The sequence below is a fragment of the Syzygium oleosum genome, unplaced genomic scaffold (genome assembly GCF_021117445.2).
Source record: "Syzygium oleosum isolate NSW1041296 unplaced genomic scaffold, Sole_v2.1 Sole_v2.10, whole genome shotgun sequence".
NCBI classification, from domain to species: Eukaryota; Viridiplantae; Streptophyta; class Magnoliopsida; order Myrtales; family Myrtaceae; genus Syzygium; species Syzygium oleosum.
The window spans coordinates 11,204,794-11,214,483 of NW_026607494.1; the positions used below are offsets into that span (position 1 = coordinate 11,204,794).

At 38.4% G+C, this 9,690-nt stretch overlaps 1 protein-coding gene and 1 pseudogene across 1 annotated transcript; both read left to right on the top strand.

Moving 5' to 3' along the window:
• Window positions 1–700: 700 nt before the first annotated feature.
• On the top strand, window positions 701–8,030 carry LOC115680056 (histone-lysine N-methyltransferase ATXR2-like; annotated as a pseudogene).
• On the top strand, window positions 5,414–9,313 carry LOC130134694 (histone-lysine N-methyltransferase ATXR2-like). The gene is made up of 7 exons (XM_056315615.1): window positions 5,414–5,493; window positions 5,577–5,664; window positions 5,942–6,048; window positions 6,980–7,049; window positions 7,132–7,188; window positions 7,684–7,740; window positions 9,221–9,313. The coding sequence occupies exons 1-7, from the start codon at window positions 5,414–5,416 to the stop codon at window positions 9,311–9,313; spliced, it is 552 nt and encodes a 183-aa protein (XP_056171590.1).
• The last annotated feature ends 377 nt before the right edge of the window (window positions 9,314–9,690 follow it).

Consider the following 9,690-nt stretch of genomic DNA (forward strand, 5'->3'; position numbering starts at 1 on the left):
AGCCGCCTGTGCCACAACTCAACTAAGGTGTCCTCGACTTCATTTACCTCACTAGGGCACAATCGAGCTTCTATCATATATGGAGTGCTTGATTTGACACCTCTCACCACCACCAAAGGACGTTTGGTGAGCTTCCCTTTACCTTCACTGAAGTGGCTATGTTAGCCTTCATGGTCAAGTCGATCAGTGGAGATCAACTGAGTATGAATGTCTGGAACATGTTGGACATTTCTTAGTAGCAGCCTGCATAGGATGTTGGTTTCCAAACAGATGTAACCAATGCCAATGATCTTGGCTACCCAGTCATTTCCCTTTCTAAAAGGGTAGCAGCGGCAGTGTAGGTTGTAAAGAAATCTCATCTTGAAGTAACCCGGAACGAGGCAGCTGGATCAAATACTCATGTAGCATCCTGGCTTGTAAGATTAACATAACCATTGTCACAGACATCAGTTATATATCACTACCAGATGCAACTGCTGCAGAATCTTTTGGTTCTGTCTTTTCCTTTCCACCCTGCTTCTGCTCCCTCTCGGGCAATCCGCACTCTCTTTTCATGTGACCTGGCTAGCACAATGGAAACAGTTGACTCCTTTTCCCGAGTTGGAACTCCCCCATGATTTGCTACAGCCAGCGTTATATTAGGGGCTGCAAAATATGTTCCTCCGTTGTCATTCTGTGACCAGTGCCCCGGATTGGGACGATGAGCCCTGAGATTTCCCTGAAACAATTAACTCCTCATTCAAGACGCCACTCTTGGCAAGTTTCGCGGAAACAACAACACTGGAACTTGCAAGTACGGCTCTACAAGCTTCCCACGACTCTTGGAGGGCACAAAGTAACCACAAACCAAGAACTTTATTATCAAATCTGATGTCTCAATTGTCCCTTAAAATTCGTTGAAGTAATCGGCAACAGTGATCCCTCTGTATTTCAAATGCATCATCTTCATCTTCTTAAGCAGATAACTTGTTATTTTCCAGTTTTGGAGGCAAACAACTATTCTACTTTTGACAGCAAAGTTCACGCATTTCATTGCAAGTGAGATCATATACATTATCATCTACATATTCCCGAATAAATTCACAAACCTCGTATGGCCAATCCTCGTCACTTTTGGATTCGGGTTTATCAGCAGCAAACACCGGAAGATGCAATGACTCCACGAATTATAGATCTTACCATTTAGTAATCCATGGATGATAATTTGTGCTATTCAAACAAACTATTTTGTTCATGCTCTCCATTTTCACACAAGAAATCTACCAACACACAACACAACTAGTCCTTGCATGCCACTTTGTTAGAAAAAGACCGTGGTGCGACCACCTCTCACTGTGCTCAACGGAAATTATCTTAGCCCAGAAGTTTTTGTCTCCCCACTTTGTGACTAAGGGTGCGCAAGGCAACGATTTTGTGCCCGTAATCTGATTCTGTGCTCAGAATCTGATTCTGTTCAGAAATGATTTTTTTTTTATTCCGTGCCCGGGAACAATTTCTAAGCATTTGAAGGCATTTGCTAACTGCCCAAAATTTTTATTCTAGAATAGAAAAAGAACAGAAATGCGTCTGGTGACTACACAAATTTCTTTTTATTAATAATATTTTGAATTTTTTAATATTTCTTTCTTTCTTTTTTTCTTTTTTTTTCTTTCTTTCCCTTCTCTTCCTTGGCCATGGCCGGTCACCGGCGCCGGTGACCGGCCACAGGCCAGGGCCGGCGAGGTGTCGTAGCCCTTGCCGCCGCCCACGTCGCCGACCCATCTCCCTTGCCTGGGTCGCGACGGCAAGGTCGGCCTCGCTAGATCTAGGTGAGGTCGAGTCTCGCTCAGCCAAGGCGAGGTTGACCTCGCCGTCACGACGGGCAAGGCCGGCAGCGAGGCCTCGTCGTCACGGCTACGAGCTGCCCTCGCCGGCCCTGGCCTGTGGCCGACCGGTGGCAGGTTGGGGAGAAGAACTCAAACCAAGAAAGAAGAAAAAAATCAAGAAGAATTAGAAATGGAAAAATTGTTCCCAGAATCAAGAAGTAAATTGCTTCTTGATTCTGTTCCAAAACTGATTCTGGGATCAATTTTTTGCAAAGTTGTGCACGGGCACAAAAATTTTAACGAAGGGATTTCTATTCCCAAACTAACTATAGGAACAAAAGAGCAGAAATTTTCACTATTTGGCAAGTTGTCAAACGGGCCCTAAATGGGCATAATAAACAAGAGTTGCTTCATGTGCTTATTTGAAATAAAGTCTAATGTAGTCATTTTTTGAGAAAATGACCGTACTTTATGTTCTTATTTGAAATTTTTCTTATTTTCTCTAAATATTGAACATGCGCTGCCACCGCCATCACCAAAATTATAGAAAATATCATCTTTTTCTTAAAATGATTTGTCAAGGAATACTTTTTTAGAAATGTTAAATTTCCGCGAAATAAACGGAGCAATAATACCTGGCTGAAGAGTGCCCCCTGAAATCTCCCGCTCTTCGCCAACCTCCTCCTCCTCGAGAAATCCAGGTGTTTCTCTGCCCTTTTAGCCTTGCGGGGGGTGCTGTGGCCTCGAGGGCGAAACAAGATGGCGAATTCGGGAAAGGTAGACCGATCAACTACTCGATACGCCGTCGTTCGCGAGTTCTTACGCTCGGCATTGTGCTAACTATCTTCTTGTTGAGTTCTGGGAGGAGGCCCTAGGTTTGCTAATTGTGCTCGTATGCTTCAAGCTCGGACGTTTAATCGGTCGGAGGAAGTTGCTGTTCCCCCTTAGACGGCAATTTGCCGTTGTGAAATTGGTTGTGCTGTTGGCGACACGTTTAGCTCGTCATCCATTTTCATTGATAGTTCTCAGGAGAAATTCGCAAGTGCACGAGTGCCAATGGAGAGAGATGAAATGTGCAAAGAAATGACATCAACCGGAAAGCTACAAACTTTACTACTTAAAGTGTGCGCCAAGAAATGCGAGATGCTCCCTACTGGATGGTGAGGGAAGTAAAGGAGAATCTCTGTGTGCTGTTTGGTTTTCTGAAGTCATGAGAGCAAGTAAATTCATTTGTTTGGCCTAATTAGGAGAGTCCATTCTAGGCACCCAATTTAATCTAGGTTAGCTCTGTGCGATCAGCCACTTGCTATCACTTTACATTATGTTGTTCCTCCATCTTAATTAGGTAGTTTCTGATCAGGCAAAACGGGGTCAAGTTTCAAAATTTCACGTGCTGTTGAATTGGATTTTTTTTTGCATAGTTAATGTGATGAAGGAGCTCTTGCACAGTGGCTTCTGCAGTCTGCTTTCCACCATTGAGCATCTAACGGATTATTGTTTTGCAGGTTTTTATGCTGATGTGGACTTTAAAGAAGGGGAGCTTCTTTTAAGGGATCAAATGCTTTTTGGGTGTCAACATCCCTCAAATGAGGTTTTGCTGGCAAGGATCCTGATGTGCACTTGTCGGGACTTTTGATCATGCACAAGTTTTACACTTCCTTTTCTTTTGTTATTGCAGATTGATTTTCTAGTATGTAGCTTTTGTTTTCTCTTTATTGGGAAATTAGAACTTCAAATTGGAAGAAGATTGTTTTTTTTATGTTTCTTAAAGATTTAGGTCTCTCTTCAAGCCATGGATGTAATCACTCCGATGGTTCAAATGATCATGGTGCATCCGACTCATCTGATGGAGACAACACCATGGATGGGAAAAATCATGATGACTCTCGTGGATGTGCTTCGGGAAGCAAGAGAGCAAAAGTTCCTCTGCCCAAGGAAATTGTTGAATCACTGATGAATGGTGAATTAGTATTGCCATACTTGGACGGATTTTCCTTGCCATCAGTTATTCCATGTTCAGGGGGATGTCAAGAAGCTTACTATCGCAGGTATGGGGGCTTTGATATATTCTTTACCCTGAGATTTGGGTCTCACTATATTCCTGCTTAGAAGCAAGTCGTATTAGTATAAAAAAAACCAAAAGCATGAGTATGGAAAGAAATGTCCTTGATGTTTAGATTTCTTTTTGATTATGACAGTACTTTGTTAATTTATGCGCAAAGAGGCCACTTTCCAAGAGATAAATACAGGAGAAGGTGCTTACCTTAGTCCTGGCACCAAAAGTTTTTTTTATTGCAAATCTTGAAATTAAATTCAACAAATGAGCTGTATGTGTATTAGCAGTATTGCCATTATGTTTTTGAGTTACATATTTTGATATTTTATTTTCTTAAGTCACGTATGGATCTTTCTGTAAGTATGTTTTTCTTATGGGGCTAGTTTGTGAATTAGTTATGTTTTTCTTATGGGGCTAGTTTGTGAATTAGTTGATTCAGTAATGTCGACAATCTTTTTTAGCAAAGTGTGTGCAGATGCTGACTGGAATTCATTTAATTGTTTACTGTGCACTGGAGAGAAGTCAGAAGCCTTTTCCACAAAGGCTCTCTTCTCCAATTCATACGACGTGCTAATGGTAAAGCTCTTAATCTGTGTTGCCGATAGGTTTCAATTTTCTAATTAGTTATCTTTTATTGATCCTTCTTTTACATTTTCTCATTTCACTGCAGAAACAAATGATATTTTCATTCTGGCAGCCGAAGTACGTTTCTTCTACCAGTAGTTTCCACGTTTCTTATTCCTCTTAAGTTATTTCCCAATCCTATTTCTTGTAATTTTTTCTGGTGATGCAAAATGAAGATGTTCTTCTAGCAAAGAAAGGTTCTGTTGCAGTTTTTTCTGTGACAATTATATCTGTAATGTTGGGCACATTTTCAAGATTGACCATGATTTCATCTTTTGAATGAGTGTCACTCAACTACTTGTTATTTCTGTTGGGGATCGGTAAAGGAGGAATTGGATGGATAGTCATGTTTGAACTATATGAACTACCAAAATATTGATATCAATTATTGATATTAGCGATTTATTATGTACCATCTTGTTAAATTGCCCTTCCTGGTTGGAAATGTAGGCGGCTAAGCGAGGTTTTGAATTTCGTATTTTATTCTTTCTCTGGGGTCTTGTTTAAAAGACATATCTGCTGAGGGAAAATAACTTTTTGTCACATTAGCCTAATATAGTTAGTTATTGTTAACTCGTTTGTCTATCTGGGTGACCCACTTGATAAGAAAATGCTAGATCATATATTGTCACACGCTTTATTATCACAGAGCAATTGGATCATAGAATATTATCATGTAGTTTGACTGTTCTTATTCTTGGTTGGTTTCAGCAGACCATGCACCAAGCAAAGTTTATGTCGTTTCTTTATAACAAGGTTATAAATATGGTTCCTTGATTTTTCAGTCTAGAGAATCTCTACTGCATGTGTTTAATAAAACTGGTGCGGATAGCTAATACATTGGTTTTCATTTTTCAGGCAATTGCATACACTATATTAAGGTAAAGTAAGTCAAAAAGCAAATTTTCTGAAAAGTTATATGAAGGACATGGCTCATGTTATGGACAACTTTCATATGCCCTTACTTTTAGAAGCATGGAAGCCGATATCATTTGGACACAAGAGAAGGTAATTTTTCTGTCAGGCTTCACCTATTCAAGATTTATTTGTCAAACAGGTGAGCATATATTTACCACTATAATTGAATTTAGGTGGTGGGAATGCATAGCATTGCCAGAGGATGTTGATCCTTCTAAAGAAGCTGTATTTAGGATGGAAATTAAAGAGCTTGCCTTTGAGGTAAAAAAAATTCTTTGAGATGTTGCATCTTAAGAGGATTGTATTGGGTAATTTTAGCCAATTTTGCTTCTAGTTGTTCACTGTGTGATTGTTAAATTATGAATACGAACCTCCTTTTTGTGACTGGTAGGAGATTTGATATTGGAAAGAAAAGACTCTAGATTTCTGTGACAATATAAAAAATGATAGGTTGGGATTTTGAAAGTTCCCATACTGGTCTGTAATTAGGTAAATGAATCTTATTGAGCTGCATCTTATGAGTCTGCTCCTGTAGCAGTGTTCCTTGGTGATGCTTGATCATTATTTTGTTGGTTGCATTCCACTCTTTAGTTCTTCTTTACCTTTCCATGCTAAGTTTGCTAATAGTTTTTGTTATTCAGCAAGGTGAAGTGGACTCAGGCCCAACTACTCACCAGCATCCTTTTGTAAATGGATTGGCACCTCCTGGGCGCCTCATAGTGAATTTCTCTTTGCTCATTAGAGAAAGAAAATCTCAACCGCTTCATTATCCTACGTGCTGCCTTTTTATACTTTTGGTTTGGTTTTTCTTTTTCTCTGTAAGATCACTACCATACTCAAGCACCTTTCAGAAGTTCAGGGGTATTGTAGATGGGGATCAGTGCTCAAGCCCAGTTGCTCATTCTAAAAAGTGGCTTATGGATACCTGCTACCTCTTTCTAGAGAATGTCAAATAGTCAATTCTTGTGCGAAAGGAGAAGACAAAAGTCTCTCCTTTTTCTTTTTATCACTTTACATTTCAGTGATCTTCTGCATTGTATGGTCATTTTCCTGATAAGTCATTCATTTTTTTTTTCAATCATTGCAACTTCTGAAGGCAGCTATTTTGACAAAGAATGCGAAACACGTATCCTTTCAAGAACCGTCAGCGTTTGCTGATTTTCAGTTATCTTTCTTTTGTGGCTTTCAAACGGTACTATAGTATATGAGGCTCGGTTCCTTGACTCTACACAGTATTTTCACTTGACATTTATGGGCATATCATTGGAATGTTTGAGCTGAATAATATTTAAGTTTTTGACTTATCATGGATTGAATATTTCCTACTTTATGTCTTGAACAGTAGATTAAGCACGCAACTAGTTCGTAATTGCAATTTTCCTTTTTTTCTCAATTCCCTTTTTGCATCAAAGCACACAGAAATAGAAGGTTTCAATTATATGACATGTCTACTTACATAAGAAAATACAGCTGTCTGGGTCTCCTTGACATCTATGACTCGTGTTGTATGAGTGCCTTACTCATGATAATCTGCTTGGGGCATTTAAGAATTTTATTTGGTTTTGGTTTGTCACAGTGATCTGGTTGTAGCATCTTCTGTGGAAGATTACTTTTTGTTTATCAATGATCTATCATCTCCTGAGAAGGTATATATGATGAACATTTCAGTCTTTAACACCTGTCACAAAATTTGGTAGTTCATGCATTTGCCGCTGTCTCTATTGGCAGGAAGAAGCCAAGAAAGTATCTCAACCATATTTGGATGCCCTTGGTGATGAGTATGCAGTTTGTTGTAAGGGTATGCGTAATTTTAACTGCAAGGACTTGATTTGGTTGTGATTCTAGCTTGAAGAATCCCTCTTCATACTAAACCCAATTGCTGTTATAATTATTCCATTAGCGGTTCGTGTATTCAATTACGTACATGTAACAAGGCCTGAGCTAGATCACATTGTTTCTGTTGAACTCTTCAGCATTTGAAGATCAACCGCTTTTGTCGTTTGTAGATACAAATTTACAGATTCACACGTAGATACAAATTTACAAATTCACACAATGTTGCCTTTTATCCCTAACTTGCATGTTCTGGGCTGGATAATCATTTATGAGATTCACTCATGCTTTTGAAACTTTAGATTGGTGAAGTCATGCCTTCTTCAACATAACATCGTCTATATCTGTTCTATGCTATGTCGAACCTATTCCTGTTCATGGACACCTGAGTGGGTGGAGAATGCAAATGATGCGGCAGAAGTGATTTAATTGTTGCTGCCTTTTCAGGATAGAGATGGTCAAGCAACGATAGTGGCATTGAAGCCAATTTCGAAGGGAGAAGAGGTAATTTCATGTGGCTTAATCTGGCTGGTTAGCATATGCTCGGATGAATTTATGCTAGTTTAGGTGAAAAGCAATGCAGCTCTTTCTCTTATAGTGAGCATATGCCTAACCGAGTTGCGAGAAATCCTGAAATCTTTCAGGTCACCATTTCATACATAGACGAGGATTTACCCTTTGAAGGGAGGTAGCCATTGCTTGCAGACTATGGTTTCACGTTCAAGTGCACGAAGTGCCAAGAAGGATCTTAGTGGACACTAAGGCATAAGTTTGCATCAAATGTTTGCTCACACCACAGGCTATCGCTTAAGGTTTCAACTGTTGTCGTGACAGCTGTAACAACATTTATGTTTGATTAATCGATATCCATACATTAACTTCACGAGCCATTTTCTGTTAAATATATTGGGAATCTAACAAATTTCCTTTGAAGTAATTATATAGGTGAGATCAAAAAGAAAAAGAAAAAAAAAGGCAACAAGAAAAGCAACAAAATTGTCCTAGGTGGACAATGGACATGGACTAATAATTGAATAGGGCATTTTAGTATTTTATTGATTTAAAAGTAAAAAGTTAACACCATTTTTTTATGCACTTTTCTACAATTTTTTTATATATACAATTGATATATAATTCTTATTATTGTTATTAATATTTTTATTAAATAAAATAGTAATGAAAAATATTTATTGAGGGTGGGTGTTATATAAATTAAATGACCAAGTAGGAATAGAAAGACTGTTGGAAGGGATTATTTAGCATTTTCCTATTGATGACATGACACGCTGACGTGACATCTTAACAACGATAAGCTTGAAAGGAGTTGTACTAGTCAAATTAGGCGGAAGGAAAGAGAGTGGGAAGTTGCTCCTCAATCTTAATCGTACCTGCTCTTGCCGTAGAAATCTCCTTAAGGACCCCAAAAGAGGCCAACTCACGGGCTACAACCAGTGGCGACTATGACGTGTTGTTGAGTTTTCAAGGATCCGACGCTCACAACACGTTCACAAATTGCCTTTATGAGTTCATGAGCGATGCAGGAATCCACATTTTTAGGGACGACGAAGAGTTGCGGCTCAGCCGGGCACAGAGATCTTAGAAATCTTTCGAACAGTTGAAAGGTCTCAAATATACATTCCATTTTTCTCCAAAGATTGCGCCTCACGGCCTGGGCAAGGGTCATGATGCCTTTGCCGATCCTCGCCTGTGGTCGGTCGCCAGCGAGAAGTAAAAAAAAAGGAAAAAAAAGAAAAAGGGAAATTAATAACGATTGATTAAAAAATTAAAAATTAAAAGAACTATCTATGTTAGTGTCAGCTGTCTCACGTAGGACGATCGGCGTTTACGTTAGTGATTTCCAATCTAAATTGGCCTGTTAGATTGAATTATTATCTATGTGAAAATGTTTAAAATTAAATTGATCCAATTAAAAGATTTATAATTAAATTGGTATCAATGTAATTGCGATTATCTCTATTGGTAGGAAGAAGCCAAGAAAGTATCTCAACCATACTTGGATGCCCTTGGTGACGAGTATGCAGTTTGTTGTGAGGGTATGCGTAACTTTAACTCATGAGCCATTTTCCGTGAGATATAGTGGGGATTTAACATATTCCCTTCAACGTAATTATGTCAATGACATTAAAAAGAAAAAGGCGACAAAAAAAAGGCAACTATAAAGCCATAAAACTGAACTCAGGTGGACAGTGGACAATGGACACGGACAAATCGGTTAGATCGAATAATTGAATAGCATAGGTATATTATTATTTAATTGATTTACCAGTAAAGTTCACACCATTTTTATTTATATTTATTTATATACATTTTATAATAATAATAATTTTTATATATAAAATCAGCATATGTTTATTATTATTATTATTATTATTATATTCAAATAAAATAGTAATAGAAAATATTTATTGAGGGCAGGTATTATATAAAATAAAT